Below are 20,815 nucleotides of genomic sequence, written 5' to 3' on the forward strand. Positions count from 1 at the left end.
TTTATTTCATGGTGAGGAGCTTGGACTCAGGGCCTGAGCACAATCCCTGGCTTCCTTTTGCTCAAGGTTACCACTCTGCCACTTGAGCCACAGCACCACTTCTGCCATTTTCTATATATGTGGTGCTGGGGAATTTAACCCAGGGCCTCATGTATAGGAGACAAGCACTCTTTGGCACTAGGCCATATCCCCAGCCCAGTTTTTTGTTTCTTTTCTTTTTACCAGACTTGGCTCTTGGACTCAGGGCCTGAGCACTGTCCCTGGCTTCCTTTTGCTCAAGGCTAGCACACTACCTCTTGAGCCACAGTGCCACTTCCAGCTTTTTCTATATATGTGGTGCTGAGGAATCGAACCCAGGGCTTCATGTATGCTAGGCCAACCACTCTGCCACTAAGCCACATTCCTGGTCCTGTGAGACTCTTATTTCCAATTAACCACCAAAAAGCGGGAAGTGGAGCTGTGGCTCAAATAATAGAGCTTTAGCCTTGAGTGAAAAAGAGTTCTGGGGTAATGCACAGGTACTGAGTTCAAGCCTCAGGACCAGCACAAAACAAAAACAAAACAAAACCCATAGTGTTCTGAAGGGATTTGAGAGTGCACAGGGTTTGTGCCATGGTTTTATGTTCAGCCAGGAAAAGGGAAGTCATAGATTAGAACTAGGGAGTCAGACAGGAGGAATCTGACCCCCAGTAGCTTCCTGGGGTGGGGTCAAGGGCTGTATACAGCAACAGCAGCTGGGCACCATGTGAGGCTGACCTGAAGCTAGCAGGGGTGGGATTGTGAAGTTATTGTGGAGAGCCAGTTCAGTGAAATGGCAAAGGTAGGGCTTTTCTGGGGTGTCTATGTGTGTGTTTGGGTTTGGGTGCTGTCCTTTAGCTTTATTGTTCAAGGCCAATTTGTTTTGTTTTGTTTTGTTTTTGGTGGTTAATTGGAGGTAAGAGTCTCACAGACTTTCCTGCCAGGGCTAGCTGTGCACTGCAATCCTCAGATCTCACTCAGCCTCTTGAATTGCTAAGGTTACAGGTGCGAGCCCTCACCCCCAGGTTCCTGACTGAATTCTAATACTGAACCTCTCACGCGGCCCTCTTGGCTTCCGTTTCCCAATCTGTAAAGTGAGAAAACCAGCCTATTCTGAAGGCCAAATGATTTTAAACATTCAAGACACTTTTCAATAGAGCTAGGAAAATGTCACCTTTCCGGTGAGGGATACACCGGCGAGTAAGGGACAAGGTGGGGACTGCAGGCCGCAGGGCCGCAGCTTTGTGAACGCTGCCACGCCCGGGCCAGCCTCCTCCAGAGTCCTATCTGGAAGACGCCACCAGGCCCCGCCCCCGCCTCAACCAGAAAGCTCTGGCCCCGCCCACACGCGCTCTCCCCGCCCCCTCCTCCCAGCAGCCCCGCCCCGCCCCGCCCGGAAGGCCCCACAGAGGCGTCGCCCGCATCCCGAGGCCCGGAGCAGCCTCGCGTCCCCCCGCAACATGAGTGTCCCCGTCGCCAGCCCGCTCTTCGCGCCGGGCGAGGACTGCAGCCCTGCATGGCGCGCGGCGCCGGCGGCCTACGATGCATCGGACACGCACCTGCAGATCCTGGGCAAGCCGGTGATGGAGCGCTGGGAGACTCCCTACATGCACGCCCTGGCGGCCGCCGCCGCCTCCAGAGGTACCCCCGCCTGGACCGTCAGGGCAGGGCGCGGGGGTAAACTGAGGCCGGGGTAACCAGATCCAGGGAAGCTCCAGGCGGCTGTCCAGTCGACACGAAGCGGCCTCTCTCCGTGCCAGGAGTTGGGTCGCCACCGAGGCCATAGAGGGGAGCGTTGCGGGCACAGGGCCCCACACAGTAGGCGCTTGTTAGGTACTGGGAACTTCCTCTCTTGGGCATATGAGGCCCCATTCTCAGGACTAGGCCCCGACACACAACCTGGGGTGGAACTCGGCTTGTGGCAGGGACGGGGGGGGGGGGGGGGGCGGGGTGGTACCTAGCGGGGGATGGGGTGGGGGGGTGGCTCGTGGCTGCCCAGGACAGCGGGAGGTCCCGCCCCCTGGTGGCTAAGAATAGCTTGAGAAAGCTGAGCAGAGATACAGCTGTCCAGTAAACTGGCTCTGCATGCCTAGTGTGGAAGCTGGGGTGTTCCCCAGCCCCAAACCATTTCTTCCAAGGCCTCTGGGAAACGGGCAGTTGCACTGTTCCATGCGCGGCGGGGGTGGGGCTGGGGGTGGGTCTTCACCCTGTGATCCAGAGGCGACCTGCAGCGTCCCTCTCAGTTCACTGCAATTCCCAAGCCTCAAAACAAGGTAATGCCCTTGCAAACCCCACGGGGAGGAGGGAGAGGACAGAAAAGTAACTAACTAGAGAGATAAGGGCCACCAGCACAAACAGCGTGGGCAGGTGCTCAAAGTCCAAGGCTCTGACCCCCCTCCACACACAGATTGGGGCTGTTCGGGAAAGCTTTGGCCTGAGGCTAGCCATTCTCTCTGGCCACTGCCCAGCACCCACGCGATTCTGTCCTTAGAGTTGCTGTGTTCTGTCCACCCACAGTCCCTTTCCAACTGGTCAGATATAGGGCAGACATGACTTAAGGCCAGGGGTCCACCCAGGAGCCCCTTGTTCCAAGCAGCAGCCCACCCAGGACCCACTGATGCCGTGTGTTCTTTATCCCCTAGGGGGCCGGGTCCTGGAGGTGGGCTTTGGCATGGCCATTGCAGCCACAAGGCTGCAGGAAGCCCCCATCCAGGAGCACTGGATCATCGAGTGCAATGATGGCGTCTTCCAGCGGCTCCAGGCTTGGGCCTCACAGCAGCCACACAAGGTGCCCTGTGACTTGCAAGCGAAGTTCCTCAGAGGGGCAGGAGCCTGGGGTGACATGGGGTGGGGGGAGGTGGCAGCCACCTCCCTTGGGAACATCCTATCCCTCCCTTCAGCAAGTGGTGATAGGATCCTCTCTGATCCCCAGCCTTCTCTTTTGTTCTCCCATCTCCAAGGTGGTCCCCTTGAAAGGCCTGTGGGAAGAGGTGGCACCCACACTTCCCGACAATCACTTTGATGGTGAGAACCTGCACGGGGGGAGGGGGGGGGCTCTCTGCCTGCAACTGCACCATCAGCTCCTCCTTTGCTTGCAGAGGGACCTTTGGATACAACCTCTGATATGTACTCAGGGACAAGCCTGGGGGGAGGAGTTGGTGTCAAGGTCATACACTGGTGGCACACATACACAGAGGGCCTGTGCACAGAAACACAACAGGGGATGGTGGTGAATGGAAAGGGTAGCTGGGGCTCACACCAGGGCAGCTTCTACAGCTCCAGGACCAGCCAAGTAAGGCTGGGCGAGGTTGTGGTGGCCCTGACTGGCCAGCTCGTGTGCCCTACGCAGGGATCCTGTATGACACATACCCCCTCTCGGAGGAGACCTGGCATACTCACCAGTTCAACTTCATCAAGGTGAGATTCTGCAGCCTCATGGGGCTGTCAGCAGACTGCGCCTCTCTGATTTATTGCTCTGACTTGCTGGGGTGTGGGGCCTCACAGGGACCCCCCTCTATGTACACCTCAGGCTCTCTCCTGATTACTTGGCTTTTCTCCCCAGAACCATGCCTTCCGCCTGCTGAAGCCTGGGGGTGTCCTCACATATTGCAACCTCACCTCTTGGGGAGAGCTGATGAAGTCCAAGTATTCAGACATTACCACCATGTTCGAGGTGCAAACCTGGGAATTCCTGGTGGGCCCTACCTCAAAGTCTGGACCCTGTTGTGGGGGAGAGCCTCTGTCCCATGGGTCTCGGGGGTTAAACTCTTGGGTGGGTCGGACTGTGCTGTGGTTTTTCCACTTTGAAATCAGCCAAGGACCCTAGCCAGTTCAAATCACTTCCCACGACTCCCCAGCAGCTTCTGGAGGCAGCTCAGGCCCTCCCATTCCCCTTGGTGCCCTTTCTCACCTGTCCAGCAATGCTGATTTTTTTTTTCCAGCTGCTCTCCCAGGAGCCTGCAGAAGTTGTGGGAGCCTGCTAGTGCCACAGAGCTAACAAAAATATGAGCTAGCCAGAAGCCTGCATGTTCTTTTCCTGTCCTGGTTCTCTTACTCTGAACACAGTGTCAAGAGCAAAACCAGCCAATTGGGGACCCCATAGGTGGGCTCTAGTGTATCACTATGCTTCCTGGGACTGGTATTGGAGGATACCTAGGGGCCTGAGGCTGAAAGTTAGATATCTCCACTCATGTCTAGGCAGTATCCCATGTGCCCCTCAGGGGTGTGGCCAGGCCCAATCCTAAAATGACCAGATTCCCTCCCTCCAGGAGACACAGGTGCCCGCGCTGCAGGAGGCAGGCTTCCGGAGGGACAACATCCGCACTGAAGTGATGGCACTCACCCCACCTGCCGACTGCCGCTACTATGCCTTCCCACAGATGATCACACCACTGGTCACCAAGCACTGAGCTGCCAGCCCTGGGGGATCCTCAGGGTCTCTGCACCAGCACTTCTGCACCCCTACTAGTACCTTGTTGGCTAGAGAGTGAGCCCTAGTCTCTCAGCCCTGGTTGTCCCTGCTATGACACAGGACAGCCTTCCTAAGCTCGGGGGTGGGGGTAGGGGCAGCTGCTGGCCCCCAGAGCCCAAGAGTGAAATAAACAATGGTGCTGGCCTGGCCAGTCAGTGGTGGGTGAGCACACAGCTTCCCACGGGCCCTCCTGGGGCCTCTCCTTGCCTGTTTCTGAGCCCTCTTATGTGATTACCTGCCGGTCACTCATGATGCCAGCACTTGTGATCTTCTAGGCAGCCATGACCTGGAGCCAGATGAAAATCCTTGTGCAGTAGAGGGTCCAATTGTGTCATTGGTGCTATTCTGTCCCTCAACATGAAAATCTTTCCAATTGTCTGGGTGCCTGCTACAGCCCTGTTCTGCCCTGTGTCAATCCAGCCAGGGTTGTCAAATGTCCCCAGCCAAGTCTTGCATTATCCACACATCCAGGCCGTCTACAGCAGAACCATCCTGACTGCTCTGTCCACTGATCCCCGCACCAAGAGTACAAAAGCCAAGCTGTAGACACTGGGCCCTAAGCCCCGGTGTAGCTTCTCTCACTTGGGAGACTTCTTGTTTCAGTGTGGTCTTATCCTAAATGCTGCCCTTAGGCTGGGCTGGGCACCCACTCTCTATCCCTACCCCCAGTGGCCTGGGTACCTCTTACCACAGCCCTGACCAGTATTGTCCCTGAGACATTGTAGAATTGTGGTCTATAGAACACAGGGTAACAGATAGATGACTGGCCAAGTGTGCCAGGTCAGAAGGAGGAGAGGTCTTCTTACAGACCTGCATGTACATGGTCCCCCAGGGGTTCATCTGGGCCTGTCTTGGTGTGTTCTAGCTGAGAGGCAGCTACTGCTAAAGAAGCCCCAGAAACAGCTCAGAAACAATGTTTGAGCCCAAGGTACTCAGGTGTGGGCAGGGAAGATGGACTGTGCTCAGTTACTGTGGGCCTGAGATGGAGACTATGTCAGGGTTCCCAGCTTCCTGCTCTCCAAAGCCAGCCCTTCCCAGTCAGCTGGGTGACTGGGCAGGGTGCTCATGACCAAGTCTGGGGTCTATAGAAATTAAGAGTCCCTGTCTTGAGGCAAGATGTCAGGGTCCCCCTGATGCCTCCCACTGCTCCCCTACCCCATGCACACCAGAATCAACTTGCTGCTCCCCAACACTCCCTGGACACCTGGATTCAGACTCATGCAGGTTATCTGTTGATTTATTCACAATCTCAGGGCAGGAGCATGGACCAAAGGCCAGCACTACCTCCGGTACCACATTCTGAGTTTCTTCTCCCGTTTGATCTTCCTCTGCAGCTGCAGGATGCCATAGAGCAGGGCCTCTGCGGTTGGGGGGCAACCTGTGGGGACCAAAATCTCAGTATACCTCCTGCACCCTGGGCTACCCCTTTTCTTCACTATCCCTTACAAGCCAGACACCAGTGGCTCATGCCTTTAATCTTAGCTACACAAGAGGCTGAGAGATGAGAATCATGGTTCAAAGGCAACCTGGGCAGGAAAGTCTATGAAACTCATATCTTTTTTTTTTTTTTTTTGCCAGTCCTGGGGCTTGGACTCAGAGCCTGAGCACTGTCTCTGGCTTCTTTTTGCTCAAGGCTAACACTCTGCCACTTGAACCACAGTGCCACTTCTGGCCATTTTCTGTATATGTGGTGCTGGGGAATCGAACCCAGGGCCTCATGTATACGAGGCAAGCTCTCTCGCCACTAGGCCATATCCCCAGCCCTTCTTTTTTTTTGGCCAGTCCTGGGCTTGGACTCAGGGCCTGAGCACTGTTCCTGGCTTCTTTTTGCTCAAGGCTAGCACTCTGCCACTTGAGCCACAGCGCCACTTCTGGCCACTAGGCCATATCCCCAGCCCCAAGACTCTTATCTTCAATTAAATACCAATACTCTCCCCACCCCTCCTGAAAAAAAAAAAAGCTAGAAGTGGAAGTATGCCTCAATTGGTCGAGCTTAAGCCTTGAGTGAAAAGGCTAAGAGACAATTACCAGGCCCTGATTGCAAACCCTAGTACTGGCACAAGAAAGAATATTCCTCAAACAATGGGGTTGGGAATGTTGGCTTAGTGGTAGAGTGCTTGCCTTGTATACATGAAATCCTGGGTTTGATTCCTCAGTACCACATACACAGAAAAGGCCAGAAGTGGTGTTGTGGCTCAAGTGCTAAGCCTTGAGCAAAAGTTGTTCAGGGACAGGGAGGGCCCAGGCCCTGAGTTCAACCCCCAGGACTGCCCCCCCCCCCAAAAAAAAAGTCTACAAGGTACATCCTGTTGGACTGCCAAGGAGTCCTTGGGCTGGGAAGGGAAGGGGAACGGGTGGGTTTGGGGTCACAGGCAGATGCCTGGGACTGAGGGAAGGATGGTAGGCCTATGCATGCTGAGCCTTTGGAAATATCCACTTCTGGCCCTGAGTGCCATCTTCCCTTCCCAGTCAACCTCTTCCCTGCTATCCAGCAGCCTTAGTGTGAAGGGCCTGGCCAGGAGCAAGAAGTGGCCAGACAGGAGAAGACAGGAGGGGGCCACTGAGAGCCCTGGAGTTGTAGCAGGTCAAGGCTGTGACTGGATGGGGTGGAAGGAAGCCAGTTCCCAAGCCAGCATCCCAGTCTGCATTGCTGGGGAGGCTGAGGACCAGGTAGGGCCACCTTGGGCCCCTGTGCCAGAGAACAGCTCTTAGCATGGAACTCCAAGGAGTTTCCAATGAGCCATCATCATTCAATGGCAAAGATGTTCTGCCATTGTTTGCGAGGGTCAGGACATGACTTTCATTTTCCTGAGTGGCTGCGAACTTGACCATGGCACTAAGGGTGAGTGCCAGAAACCAAGAACTGGGCATAAGCTCAGATTTCTGAGGCTCCCTCCAGGTGCCAGGCTTGCTGGGACCCCATGAGGGGGGTCTACCAAGGCAAACAAAGGATGGCCAGTGAAATGTGAGTTCCAGATAACACTGTATTGACAGAGTCCAAAGGCTGTGTGTGAGAGAATTAGAGAGTTTATCACTCGCTGCTTTTCATAACACTTAAAGCTAACACTGGCCATGTGGGAATCTGGAGTCTTGAAGCTCTTCTGAGGAACAAGGACCAGAGACAGTGTTCCTAGCCCAGCGTTCTGTCCTGTTGGTTTCTACAATTGCATTTTGTGGTATGTTTTCGTGTGTGTGTGTGTGCGCGCGCTACTACTTCTAGGGCTTGAACTCTGGGCTTTGTGTTCTTGCTTAGCTTTTTAAATAAGGCTGGCACTCTACCACTTGAGTCACAGCTACATTGTGTCAACTGGAGGTAAGAGTCTCACCAACTTTCTGCCTGGGCTGGTTTAAAACTGTGATCCTCAGATCTCAGTCTGAGTAGCTATGATTACAACAGGTGTGAACCACCGTGCCCAGATGTGGTATTTTTTTTTATTGGGCAGAGCTGTATGCAGCTTATGGCTAGCAAATGCTGCCTATCCCATGCTACCTGTGAAGGCCGGTCCCTTCAACCCTGAGACTGGGGCAGAGGCCAGGTCTAAGGGAGGTAGTCTCTGCTTCTGGTGGCCTAAGTAGGGTCACAAGGGCCCAGCCTCACCTGGTACGTAGATGTCCACAGGCACGATGCGGTCACAGCCCCTCACGACAGAGTAGGAGTAATGATAGTATCCGCCTCCATTGGCACAGCTGCAGGGAAAGTCACAGTGAGGGTAGCTCAGCCACTGCAGCCCCTGCTGTCTACTTCTAATGCCAATATGGGTTTGGGGAGTCAGAAAAGACCAGAGCCAGACAAATCAACATTGTAGATAAGCAGCCATAGGGTGGGTGGGGGGTAATCAAACAAGAGGCTGAGAAATGTGGAAGAGGTCAGGACATGTGGGATCCAAAGATATCTAAACACAAAGCCTTTCAATCAGCAGAGATTGCCAAGGACAAAGCCCTAGGCCACAGGGCAACTGAGCCAGCTCCAGGAGAAAAGTCCCAAGATGGGCAGGGAATGTGGCTTAGCGTAGAGTGCTTGCCTACCATGCATGAAACCCTGGGTTTGATTCCTCAACACCTCATAAGCCGAAAAAGCTGGAAGTGGTGCTGTGGCTCAAGTGGTAGAGTGCTAGCTTTGAGCAAAAAGAAGTCTGGGACAGCGTTCAGGCTCTAAGTTCAAGCCCCAGGACTGGCACAAAGAAAAAAGAAAAGTCTCGAGACTCTGTTTCCAAGTAGCCAGCAAAAATGCTGGACTAAAGTGTGACTCAAGTGGTAGAACACCAGCTGTAAGCAGAAAGAGAGCAAGAGAACAAAGTCTTGAATTCAAGTCTAGATATTGACATACATACCAACTCCTCTCCCCCTCAAAAAAAAAAAAAAAGCAAAAAGCAAGGGTGAACTTTATACTATGTGAATTCTACCTAAAAAAAAAGGGGGGGGGGAACTACACATTTTTAGTAATACAGGGAGTTTAAGTATAAAGTATGCAAGTTAAAAACAAAAAATGAGACACTGATGGCTCATGCCTCTAATCTTGTTCAGAAGACAGATCTGAGGATCATGGTTCAAAGCCAGCCCAGGCAGAAAATTCTGTGAGACTCATCTTCAGTTAACTACCAAAAAGCTGGAAGTGGAGCTATGGTTTAAGTAGTAGAGCGTTAGCCTTAAGCAAAGAAAGCTCAGTGCCTGGGCCCCAGATTGGTACCAAAAGAGAGGGGGGGGGGAGTGCAAGCTTATCTTCTGGGGTTAATGTAGCCCCTAAACTTGTAAGACAGAGGGAGGGAGAATAAGGTGGCTGAGGCCTGCTGCCTAGGCCAAGGGAGGCCATTACAAATCATTCTGTGGTGAGGCCCCATCTGATGGGCACACTGAACACAGGCACCCAGCTTTGTTACTGTTGGTCCACCAATTGTCAATTACATCCAGATGTGTGAGCAGGGAAGAGGGTAGGGAATGGAAGGAGCCAGTCTGGCACTCACCTCCCCATAGACACGACGTAGCGTGGCTCCGGCATCTGATCATAGACCTAGAGGAGACATAAAGTCTGCAGTTTGCAAGCCACTCAGTTACCTGGGCTGGCTGGTTAGGCAAGGACAAAGCTTACCTTGCGGAGTGCTGGGGCCATCTTGTTGGTGAGTGTGCCAGCCACGATCATTACATCGGCTTGGCGTGGGCTGGCACGGAAGACCACACCGAAGCGGTCCATGTCATAGCGGGGTGCTGCCATGTGCATCATCTCTACGGCACAGCAGGCCAAGCCAAAGGTCATGGGCCACAGTGAGCTCTGTTGGGCAGGCACTCAGGTCACATGTCGCCCGTGTGGGTTTCATGTAGAAAAAGCTAGGTTCACAACCTCACTTAAAAAGAGTCATCCTGCTGGGTGCTGGTGGCTCAGCCTTGTATTCCTAGCTACTGAAATCTGAGGATCACAGTTCCAAGCCAGCCTGGGCAGAAAAGTCCATGAGACTCTTACTTCCAATTAGCTATTAAGACAAAGCCAGAAATGGAATTGTGGCACAAATGGTAGAGTGCTAGCCTTGAGCACAAAGAGGCTCAGGGATAGTGCTCAGGTCCAGACCCCGCCGCCCCCCAAAAAGTCTCATGGACTTCCTTCCTGGGCTGGTTTTGAACTGTGATCCTTAGATCTCAGCCTCCTGAGTAGCAAGGATTACAGGTGTGAGATACAAGCAACCTGGCTTGTGAGACTATTTCTAATAAGCTACCAAAAATCCAGAAGTAGAGTGACTTAAGTAGTGCACCGCTAGCCTTGAGCAAAAGAGAAGCTCAAGGACAGCCCTTAAACCCTGAGTTCAAGCCTTAGGACTGTCATGAAAAAAAAAAAAAAAAAGGAAAGCCATCCAGCTCTTTTCTAAGGGCAGTGGCCAAACACATGAGCTCCTGAGGTAGCTTGGAAGTGAACTTGCAGCCAGGTGCCAATGGCTCACACCTGTAATTCCAGCTACTGAGGATGCTAAGATCTGAGGATTGTGGTTCAAAGCCAACCTGACTGGGAAAGTCTGTGAGACTCTTACCTCCAATTAATTACCAAAAAAAGCTGTGGCTAGCTGAGGGCTAGCCTTGAGCAAAAAAAGCTCAGGGACAACCTTGAGTTCAAAACCAGATTGGGGATTGGGGATATGGCCTAGTGGCAAGAGTGCTTGCCTTGTATACATGAGGCCCTGGGTTTGGTTCCCCAGCACCACATATACAGAAAACGGCCAGAAGTGGCACTGTGGCTCAAGTGGCAGAGTGCTAGCCTTGAGCAAAAAGAAGCCAGGGACAGTGCTCAGGCCCTAAGTTCAAGTCCCAGGACTGGCCAAAAAAAAACCAGATTGGCATGGGGGTGAGGGTGTAAACTTGCTAATGGCAAAAAATAGCAGGCCAGCTGCCACTGCAGACCCATGTGCTCTGTGGGCACCAGCCACACTCAAAGGTGGTTTGGGACTCTGGGTGTTGCCCAGGCCCCCAGGGGGGAGAGGGTCTGCCTTGCAGAGGCAGTAGTACCTTGCAGAACCGTTCCTATCAGCATCCACAGGACTTGTTCCTGACACTCCTGGGCCAGCACAAGAGCCAATTCAACAGGAGTCTCCTGGATCCCCCAGCTGCTCTATTTCCCTCATCCAGATGCCTTGATTCCCCCCCAGTTCCTGCTCACTTTGGGTGCCCAGCATGTGATAGGGCTGGGGTACAGCGCAGGAAAGGGTCTCTACTGATCCTCGAGCCACGGGCAGCCAGATCCTGACCATGCTCCTACAGTGGGCATCTCCTGGGCAGAGCAGGGTGACCATGGGTACACTGGGCACAAGACAGGGAAGCAAAAGCAGAGCCTACGAACGTGCCTGACAATGGACAATGGTTAGACTTGGGCTGTCACCACCAGGCGCAGCCCAGTGCTGTGAAGCTGGACAGCTGGATCTGAGCAGGCTGGAGGAGTGCATGGTATGGAGATCTCACTGTGGACTTGGAGGGGTGCATGGCACAGACATTGCTGTGTGGCACCACAAAAAAAGAGGGCTGTCATAGTTACTGAGAATGACTTCAGCATGTATGACTCTTTTGACTTAAAAAAAATTGCTTTTAAGCCAGGCATCAGTGGCTTACACCTATAATCCTAGCCACTCAAGAGGCCGAGATCTGAAGATCCTGGCTTGAAGCCAGCCTGGGCAGGAAAGCCCATGAAACTTTTCTCCAATTAACCAACAAAAAGCTGGAAGTGGAGGTGTAGCTCAAGCGGTCGAGTCTTGCTTGAAAAAGCTAAGGGACAGTACCCAGACCCTGAGTTCAAGCCCGGGATTGGCACAAAAAACAAAAACAATGGCTTCAAGGGGTATACAGGACCTGACTAGCAAGCATGAGGTCCAGTACAGTCTATAAATAAAGATTTTACAATAGAGAAACACACAGAGATGAGAAAGAGAACTAGAGAAGGGATGGGGTCATCTCACTGGGGCTAGGGGAGTCAGAGGTGGGGCAGGAGCTTGGTAGTAGTGACTGACATAGCAAGGGTGGGACTTGGGGATGGAGAGGGAGACTGGGGGATCTCCAACATGGGGGTACAGGTTCTATTTTATTTTATTAATTTTTTGATTATGTGGTACTGAGGAATGGAACCCCAGGCCTCATGCATGCTAGGCAAGCACTCTACCCCTAAGCCACCTCCCCAGCCCGTGGGTACAGGTTTTGACCCCTCAGCATGGAGGAACCTCCAGGAGAATCACACCTGCTCTCTAGGCTGTGGGGGTGGGGGAGGCTGGAGGCCCATGTACAGTGGGGGCCTACAGGGCACAGAGGGTCAGGAGGCACACAGGGCTCACCCGGCGGGCCCAGTTGATGAGGTCGTCCAGCTTGGCCACCACATACTCGCCCCGGTTCCTAGGAATGTCGCTGTATTTGGGGACCACAGCTCCGGCCTTGGACACAGCAGGCTGGGTACTGAATGTGGGGACACAGGACACAGTGGGTATGAGCCAGCCAGGCACCCTGGAGGGTGAGTGCTGGCCCACCCCCTCCTGGGGGAGAGGGAATCCACAGTAGCTTTCCACAGAGGAGAGAAGTAGGCATAGGCAACGAGGGAGGCAGGGACAGGGCAGGGGGTGTGGCTCTCCCCCAAAGGCCAGCCTACCTGCTTGGGCCCCCAGTGGCCACACTCTGATGGACGCCCTGTGCCTGCACTGCTGCACCCACGCAGGAACTGCCAGGAGATGGACAGAAAGAAGGTCAGTGGCTGTCTATGGCTTTCCTGGAACTCTCTGGCTAAGATCCCTCCCCAGCTGACCTTCCCACCATGCTGCAATCCCCCCACCCTGCCCTGCCTGGGCTCCAATTCTCAATCTCAGGCCACTAGCTGGGCTCCCCAGAGCCCAGTTGCTATCACATGCCCCACAAAAAGAATAGGTGTTGGGTTTGTTGTTGTTGTTTTAATGCTGGTCCAGAGGCTTGAACTCAGGGTGTGTGCCCTTCCCTGAGGTGTCTTTTTCTTTTTTCTTTGGACAGTTGTTAGGCTTGAAACCAGGCCCTGGGCACTGTCCCTGAGCTTTTCCCCTCAAGGTTAGTGCTCTACCACTTTGAGACACAGGACCACTTCTGGTTTTCTGGTGGTTAATTGAAGATCAGAGTCTCACAGACTTTCCTGCGATCCTCAGATCTCAACTTCCTGAGTAGTTAGGATTATAGGCATTAGGATTACAGCTGCTGAGGTTTCTTTTCTTTTTTTTTTTTTTGGCCAGTCCTGGGGCTTGGACTCAAGGCCTAAGCACTGTCCCTGGCTTCTTTTATGCTCAAGGCTAGCAATCTGCCACTTGAGCCACAGCGCCACTTCTGGCTGTTTTCTGTATATGTGGTGCTGGGGAATTGAACCCAGGGCCTCATGTATACAAGGCAAGCACTCTTGCCACTAGGCCATATCCCCAGCCCTGCTGAGGTTTCTTGTTGTTGTTCAAGGCTACCACTCTATTACTTAAGCCACAGCTCCACTTCTGCCTTTTTGGTGGTTAACTGGAGAATGACTTTCTAGTCAGTTTGGGCTGGCTTAGAATCTTTTTTTTTTTTTTTTTTTTGGCCAGTCCTGGGCCTTGGACTCAGGGCCTGAGCACTGTCCCTGGCTTCTTCCCGCTCAAGGCTAGCACTCTGCCACTTGAGCCACAGCGCCGCTTCTGGCCGTTTTCTGTATATGTGGTGCTGGGGAATCGAACCTAGGGCCTCGTGTATCTGAGGCAGGCACTCTTGCCACTAGGCTATACCCCCAGCCCTTGGCTTAGAATCTTGATCTTCAGTTCTCAGCCTCCTGAGTAGCTGGGATACTGGTGTGAGCCACTGGCACCTGACTGGAGTAGGTTTTGATAGTTTTGTCTAGGACCTACCAGCTTGTCAATGGGCCACTAAGGTCTGAGCAATAGTGGCTTTGAGACCATGTACAGAAGGCAACACTAGGCCCTGGTTGAAGGGACATTTGTCAGTTTTCCTAGGAAGGTGGCCCTCACAACCCTAAGTCACAGAGAGGCTGACACATTGTGGCCCAGGCTGGGTAGGGCTTGCAGAACACCTTGCTAAGATGGGCAGCGAGGGAGTGAGGGTGCCAAGCCAGGCAGACACAGGTTGACTCCAGGCTCTGCCTGACTTTGCTGGCCTATGGCCTGTCCCCAGGAAGCCCTGTGTTGCCTCAACTTGCTGGATGACTTCGTGGATCATGGTTGAGGCCCCTCCCAGCTCTGGACTCCACAGGGCTTCCAAAGGTTGTCAGGTACTCACCGAAGGCCCAAGACCCGGATGCAGAGCAAGCCAGGAGCTGTGGAGAGAGCCAGAGGTGGGAATAGTAAACTGCAGGTGGGAAGCTCAGACCTTGGCAGGATCATCCCCACCCCCCACCCCCCCCAGCCCCCGAGTCCTGGGTCTAGCCCTCTCCAGACAGGCCTTCCCTCTCACTCTGTACCTTATCTAGTTAAATCCAGACTACACCAACGCCACGCTCCTATGACTCCTCTCTCCTCCTGCTTCTTCCTGTAGGACCCTTGGATTCCACCTCCAGGGCCTTCGCACTTATGGTTCCCACTGACTCTAATACAAGTGACTGTGCCTTCCCCTGGGGGCAGATTTCAACTCATATGCCCAGGGCATCAGGCCCACACCAGCCGGCCAGCCCTCTGGATCCTGGTGCCCATTCTCCGTCACAAGTACTGATGTGCTTATCTGCTTCCTTTGCGACTCCAGGACCCTTCTGGGTACTCAGTATCACTGTGGCCTTGGCTATGCATGAGGCACAGGCAGCTCTAAACAAGTGCGTGTGTGTGCGTGCACACGTGCTCCCCAGTCAGGAGTTTAAGGGTTTCAGACCCTGCTTAGCACAGCTCTGTTCTCTGGCACGACACAGTGAAGGTGTCCAACCCATCAATCTACACAGCCACGAGTCCCTGACAAGAGCTGGCAAGCAAAGTAAAGCCAGAAAGATGCAGTCCAAAAGAAGGTCTCTGTGGAGAACTTTCCCAGAGGAAAGCAGCCTGAAGCCTTGAGAGAGGAGCAGGAGGGGTGGGCTGGAGGTACGAGAGAACCTGAGGGACAAGGGAGAGCAAGAGTGGCCAGGATTGGGGCACTTAAGTCCGAGTGTGTCCATCGTACATGTATAAACCTCTGCCCCATCACTCTGGACTGGACTGCTTGGAAATAGGGTCTCAACAGAGGTGATAACGAGAGGTGGGGAGCAGGAGGATGTGGTTCCAGGCCAACTCGGGCAAAAAGTTAGCCAGACCTCATTTTGTAATTCTAGCTACATTGGAAACATAAGGATTTGTAGTCTGAGACCTGTGAGGCTTGTGGAGGCAAAAACTCTAGACCTACTAGACACCGGTGGCTCACACCTATAACACTAGCTACACAGAAGGCTGAGATCTCAGAATCATGGTTTAAAGCCAGTGGTAGAGCACTAGCCTCGAGTAAAAGAGCTCAAGGACAGTGCCCAGGCAGAGTGCCCAGGACCTCTACCTGCCTCCCCCCCCCAAATCCTGAGACCCTATCCAAGAAACAACCAAAACAAATGACTAGGGGCTGCAAGGTGTAAAGTATAAGGTGGTGAGTTCAAACGCTAGTCACTCTCAAAATCTAAAATAAAGCATAACACAAAATTAAAAAATACATAAACAACCATAGAAGGGCCGAGTGCAGTAGCACATACCTGTGGTCCCAGATATTGGGAAGGCTGAGGCAAGAGGATATTTTGAGGTCAGACAAATTTAGCACTTGAGATCTAAAACAACAAGCTAAAAGCAAAAGGGCTGCCGACCTGACTCAAGTGACAGGGTGCCAAGTACAAGAAACCCTAACACTACAAAAATAAACAAAGTGGAGAAGGTGGTGGAGGAGATCTAAAGACATACACACTGAGAACACAGGGAGACGAATGTTTACAAATTGAGCCCTGTAATATCTTGACCTTGGACTGATGCATTTGTCATTTGAGCTGGCCCATCTGAGGCGACACGTTAATCCAGCTGTGACCGGGATGGGGGATTGGAGTGAAGCCCCCTCCAGGGCCAGTGGCTACCATCTACATAGCTTCTTCCTGACCTCATCCTCGGTTCTGCCTCAGCCTAACCCAGTATTGCCTGTTCCCCAAGGTCATGACTATGACCTACTTCTTGGCGGTCTAAGGCTGAGCCTAAAGATCACCTCAGACTCTTGCATAAGCTGCCTCGGCCTGGGCCTCGGTTTCCCTTCCTAAAAATGGAGGGCGTTGGATAAGCTCACAGCAAAGTAAATGTGTTGCTGAGGGCCTCTGATCACTTTTACTTTTTGCCAGTACTGAGGCTTGAACTCGGGGCCTAGTGCTCTCTTTTGGCTCTTTTCACTCTAAGTTGGCACTCTACCACTCAAGCCATTTCCAGACTTTTGCTGGTTCTTTGGAGATAAGAGTCTCTTTTCCACCCAGGCTCGCTACAAACCTTAATCCTCAGATCTCAGCCTCCTGAGTAGCTAGGGTTACAGGTATGACTACCGGTGCCTGGCTTTCGTTTTAGTATTTTTCTTTCTTTTTGAAATAGGTCTTTCAATGGGTCCTACTCTGTTGCTAAGATTGACCCAGAACTCCTAGACTAAGGAATCCTCCTGTCACAGCCCTGATTATCAAAAATTACAGGTAAGCCCCAAACACCTGGCTTTGGATCAGGTGTTTTGGTTTTTTTCCTCCTCCTCTTTTTTCCTTTTGGTAGTTCTGGGGTTTGAACTCAAAAAGAGCTCTCGCATTTCAGAAGTGCCCAAGCCCTTTTCTGCTTGAGCTGTTTTTCAGGTAGGGTCTCCAGCTTTTGCCTAGGGCTGCTTATGGCATCCTGCGCAGCTGAAATCACAGGAATGACCACTGCACCCAATTTATTGGTTCTGATGGGGTCTTACCATCTCCCCCTGCCCCCCATGGCCTAGATCCTTGATCCTGCTGATCTCCATCTCCAGAGTAGCTGAGATTACATGTATAATGGTGGGTGGGCTATTTTGACAAAGGGTTGCAACTCATGAAAATCCAGAAGTATAAACTTGCACAGAAAAATAAGCACATAACCTTTTTGTTATCACAATAATCTTATTGGCCTTTCACTCAATTCTGAGCATAGACAACAAAACAGCAACATCAGCATGACTTGTTACTTTCCTCCTAGAGCACAGGGTTGTCCTAACCATGTTAGAAAGGTAGAACTCCACAAATCAGTGCCTTCCACTCTTGATGACTGCAAAACCACATCTATAGTCCAGTGCCTGGGGCTCACACGTATAACCCTAAGTACACAGACTGAAATCCGAGGATCGCTGAAGCCAATTTAGGCATGAGATTATAATCTCCAATTAACCACGAAAAAAGCTGAACGTGTGTATCTCAAAGTGGTAGAGCACCTGCTAAGGGGCAGCATCCAGGCCCTGGGTTCAAGGCCCAGCACCCACAAAAAAGAAAAACAAGCACAACAAACAAAAACCCATCGCTGTAGTGAGACCTGTCCTGCAACTCACGCATTAATGTTAGCACATAGGTGACTAAGTCACAGGCCAGGAGGGAATCTCTGTTGGATAACTGTCTTTCAGTATACCGGATTTTCTTGGCAATTGTATCATCTTTATTTCAGGACCCTACTAACTTTAAGAAGGGGTCAGAAGGCTCCACCTGAGGTAGAGCACGTTTGAGACACCAGATATGGATGCAAGGGTCGGTAAAAGAGCTGGTGGAAAGGGCTCTGAGTAGCCTGGGTCTCTGACGGATGCTCTCTGGACCTTCTAGAAGGTCTTGCTATGTAGTCTGATTGCTGTCAGGTGGGGGGCACGCTCGGTCCCACTCTCTCGGCCGCTTCACGGGCAGCATCTCCGGCCTTTTCTGTCTGGGGTGGGGTGGGGTAGCGCCCTGGACCTCAGTTTCTCCGACTTTAAACAGTCGCTGTAACAGTTAGAGGCCGTTCGTCGCGGGCGATGCTGGAGCTCGCGAGGCGCTGGCGTGAAGGAGCCGCCGCCCTGGTCCTGACGTCCCACCAGACCCTAATCCCGGTCCCCGGCGCCTGCCCGGCGGGGCCCGGGTCCTGAACCCCGACCTCTGCACGGCCCCGGGACCCTACAGTCCTCCCTGTTACAGATCCCGACCTGGCCCAATAACTTTGCAGCCCCTACGCTACCCACTGGACGTCCCCTGGTCCCCAGCGGCAAGGACGACCCCGACCCCCGGCCCCCCAATAGCCCCACACACGCTCACCGGCCAGCAACGCCATCTTGGCCTCGGCCTTCAGACAACCTCTGCGGTCCGTCGTCCCTAGCGCTCCGTGTCTCCCGAGCGTTGGTCCAAAAGGGCTCGGCACACGTGCGGAAACCGGGGCCCAGATCCTATCGTTCCGCCTCTCTTTCGTAGTGGTCGAGCCCGCGGCGCCTCTCCGCGCCGCGCGTCTCTGGTCCCCCCGGCACCGAGAAGTACGTAGGGTCAGGGAAGCAAAAACAAACTTACCTCTTTGGGAAGCATAAAAAGGAAAATACGAGCGTCCCTGGGTGGGCTCGAACCACCAACCTTTCGGTTAACAGCCGAACGCGCTAACCGATTGCGCCACAGAGACGACACACCAACCTGGCGACCCAAGCAGCCTTACCAGGGTTGCTCAATTTGCGCATGTACAACAAACCGCGCCTGCGCGCAGCGGCGTGGTGTGGGGCGGAGTCTAGGACAATGGCAAGTCCACTGGTTCGCCGAAATAGCTCAGTTGGGAGAGCGTTAGACTGAAGATCTAAAGGTCCCTGGTTCGATCCCGGGTTTCGGCAGAGGTTTTGGCCCCTGGGGCAAGTCTGACTTCATATGCAAATTCTCAACTCAGTGTATAGACTCCGCATCCCCAATCCCTCCCAAACCCTTAAATCTGACTCCCCAACTTTTCTTCTCTCCCAACTCGGTGTGTACCTATATTTTAAAATACTGGTTATTTCGTTATTCCTTTAACCCGATTTTTTTTTTTTTTTGCCAGTCCTGGGCCTTGGACTCAGGGCCTGAGCACTGTCCCTGGCTTCTTTCTGCTCAAGGCCAGCACTCTGCCACCTGAGCCACAGCGCCCCTTCTGGCCGTTTTCCATATATGTGGTGCTGGGGAATCAAACCGAGAGCTTCATGTGTAGGAGGCAAGCACTCTTGCCACTAGGCCATATTCCCAGCCCGATATATATATATTTTTAATTATCAAATCTAACACTACCAAAAGAGAGTTTAAAGTAACTCTGCATGTGTGCTGCCTCCATCTTGCATGATATGTGTGCTCCACCCCTTTTACAAGTGGGGAAACTGAGGGTCCAGGAAGATGGCCTATTAAGAACTAACCCAGGCATTTATTAAATCCCTGAGGTGCTGGGGTCCTACTGTGGAGAAGCCAGGCCCTGACCCCGGCTCTTAGGATCCATCAGCTTCCTGAGAGTCAGGGGCAGGGGGAGGGCAGACATGTCACCCAGTCCAGGCCTCTACTTGAGATGCCAACTTACAGGAGAAAAGAGGGAGACAGGGATCTGAGCTGGAAAAACTCCAAGGGGACTCGGAAATGCTGGTAGGTACACAAGATATTTTCTTCTGTGGCTCTCAAGAATTTCTGAACTGTGGTATTAAACAATAACGTATGGACTGGAGGTGTGACTTAACTCAGACTGCCTGCACAGCTAGTGTGTTCAACAAAAAAGCCTTGTTGGGTGCCAGTGGCTTAACCTGTCATCCTAGCTACTTAGGAGGTTGAGATCAGAGGGTCTTGGTTGAAGCCAGCCCAGGCAGGGAGCCCCAGTGACACTTTTTTTTTTTTTTTTGCCAGTCCTGGAGCTTGAACTCAGGGCCTGAGCACTGTCCCTAGCTTCCTTTTGCTCAAGGCTAGCCCTCTGCCACTTGAGCCATAGCACCAGTTCTGGCCGTTTTCTATAGATGTGGTGCTGGGGAATGGAACCAAGGGCTTCATTATACATGAAGCACTCTTACCACTAGGCCATATTCCCAGCCCCCAGTGACACTCTTATATCCAATTAACCACCAGAAAAGTGAAAGTGGCACTGTGGCTCAAAGTAGTAGAGCGCTAGATTTGAATGAAAGAGCTCAGCAACAGGCCCTGAAAGAAAGCACCCAGGCCCCAGGACAACAACAAAAGGCCTTGAGTTCTAACTCCAGTTCTGTCAAAAAGTAAAGAATGTAAGTATTTAGAGTATTACAGAAAAGATACAGAGACTGCTCAGACAGACTTTGTGTAAGATACCTAATGAATCATTTTATAATTAATGAAGCAGTTTCTTTGGGTTTCCTGGATTTTCCCTTGTGTCCCCTACAGTTAATGTGCTGGAAACGTGATCCCAAAACCACATTGTTTCTGGTGTTGAAGACTATAAAGTCAGGAGGAGTCCTCTTCTGGGCATTAGTGATTTTAAAAGAAGAGATGAAGGGGAGCCGGGGTACAGTTCAGCAGTAGGGCACATACCATTCCAGAGGTTCTGCCATTGTTCCTGCCACTTGAAAAGCAAAAAAAAGAAATATGTTTCTCTGCCTGGACCTTCACTTTTGTGAGAAATATGTATCCTGCTGGGCACTGGTGATCACATCTGTAATTCTTAGCTACTCAGAAGGCTGAGATAGAGTTCAAAGTTTGCCCTGGCAGAAAAGTCTAAGAGACTCCATCTCCCAAATAGCCAATGTCATGGAGCATGCTAGAGCACTAGCTGTAAGAAACTTGAAGCTGGACGCTGGTGGCTCATGCCTATAATCCTAAGCTAATCAGAAGACTGAGATCTGAGGATCACAGTTCAAAGCCAGCCCAGGCAAAAAAAGTCCATTATATTCTTATCTCCAGTTAACCACCAAAAAAGCCAGAAGTGGATAAGTGGAGCT

General features: G+C 52.4%; 2 protein-coding genes, 1 long non-coding RNA gene and 2 other non-coding genes across 5 annotated transcripts; 3 read left to right on the forward strand and 2 right to left on the reverse strand.

Annotated features, from left to right (window-relative positions):
* The first annotated feature begins 1,417 nt into the window (after window positions 1–1,417).
* On the forward strand, window positions 1,418–4,863 carry Gamt (guanidinoacetate N-methyltransferase). The gene is made up of 6 exons (XM_048341767.1): window positions 1,418–1,659; window positions 2,661–2,806; window positions 2,979–3,042; window positions 3,368–3,435; window positions 3,581–3,691; window positions 4,287–4,863. Exons 1-6 carry the CDS (start codon window positions 1,479–1,481, stop codon window positions 4,425–4,427), a joined length of 711 nt encoding a protein of 236 aa, XP_048197724.1. The 5' UTR covers window positions 1,418–1,478; the 3' UTR covers window positions 4,428–4,863.
* An 847-nt stretch (window positions 4,864–5,710) lies between these two features.
* Window positions 5,711–18,339, reverse strand: Ndufs7 (NADH:ubiquinone oxidoreductase core subunit S7). Its single transcript, XM_048341768.1, has 8 exons — window positions 18,183–18,339; window positions 14,219–14,255; window positions 12,594–12,662; window positions 12,286–12,403; window positions 9,576–9,755; window positions 9,451–9,497; window positions 8,088–8,176; window positions 5,711–5,867 (listed from the first exon to the last, which is right to left on the reverse strand). Exons 1-8 carry the CDS (start codon window positions 18,196–18,198, stop codon window positions 5,770–5,772), a joined length of 654 nt encoding a protein of 217 aa, XP_048197725.1. The 5' UTR covers window positions 18,199–18,339; the 3' UTR covers window positions 5,711–5,769.
* Window positions 11,014–18,967, forward strand: LOC125348505. The gene is made up of 3 exons (XR_007210381.1): window positions 11,014–11,131; window positions 17,660–17,664; window positions 18,956–18,967. It is a non-coding gene; the product is annotated as an uncharacterized LOC125348505 (long non-coding RNA).
* On the reverse strand, window positions 18,461–18,534 carry Trnan-guu. The gene has a single exon. It is a non-coding gene; the product is annotated as a tRNA-Asn (tRNA).
* Trnaf-gaa lies at window positions 18,664–18,736 on the forward strand. Its single transcript has one exon. It is a non-coding gene; the product is annotated as a tRNA-Phe (tRNA).
* Window positions 18,968–20,815: the final 1,848 nt, after the last annotated feature.

This window comes from Perognathus longimembris, chromosome 3 (genome assembly GCF_023159225.1).
Source record: "Perognathus longimembris pacificus isolate PPM17 chromosome 3, ASM2315922v1, whole genome shotgun sequence".
Classification (NCBI taxonomy): Eukaryota; Metazoa; Chordata; class Mammalia; order Rodentia; family Heteromyidae; genus Perognathus; species Perognathus longimembris.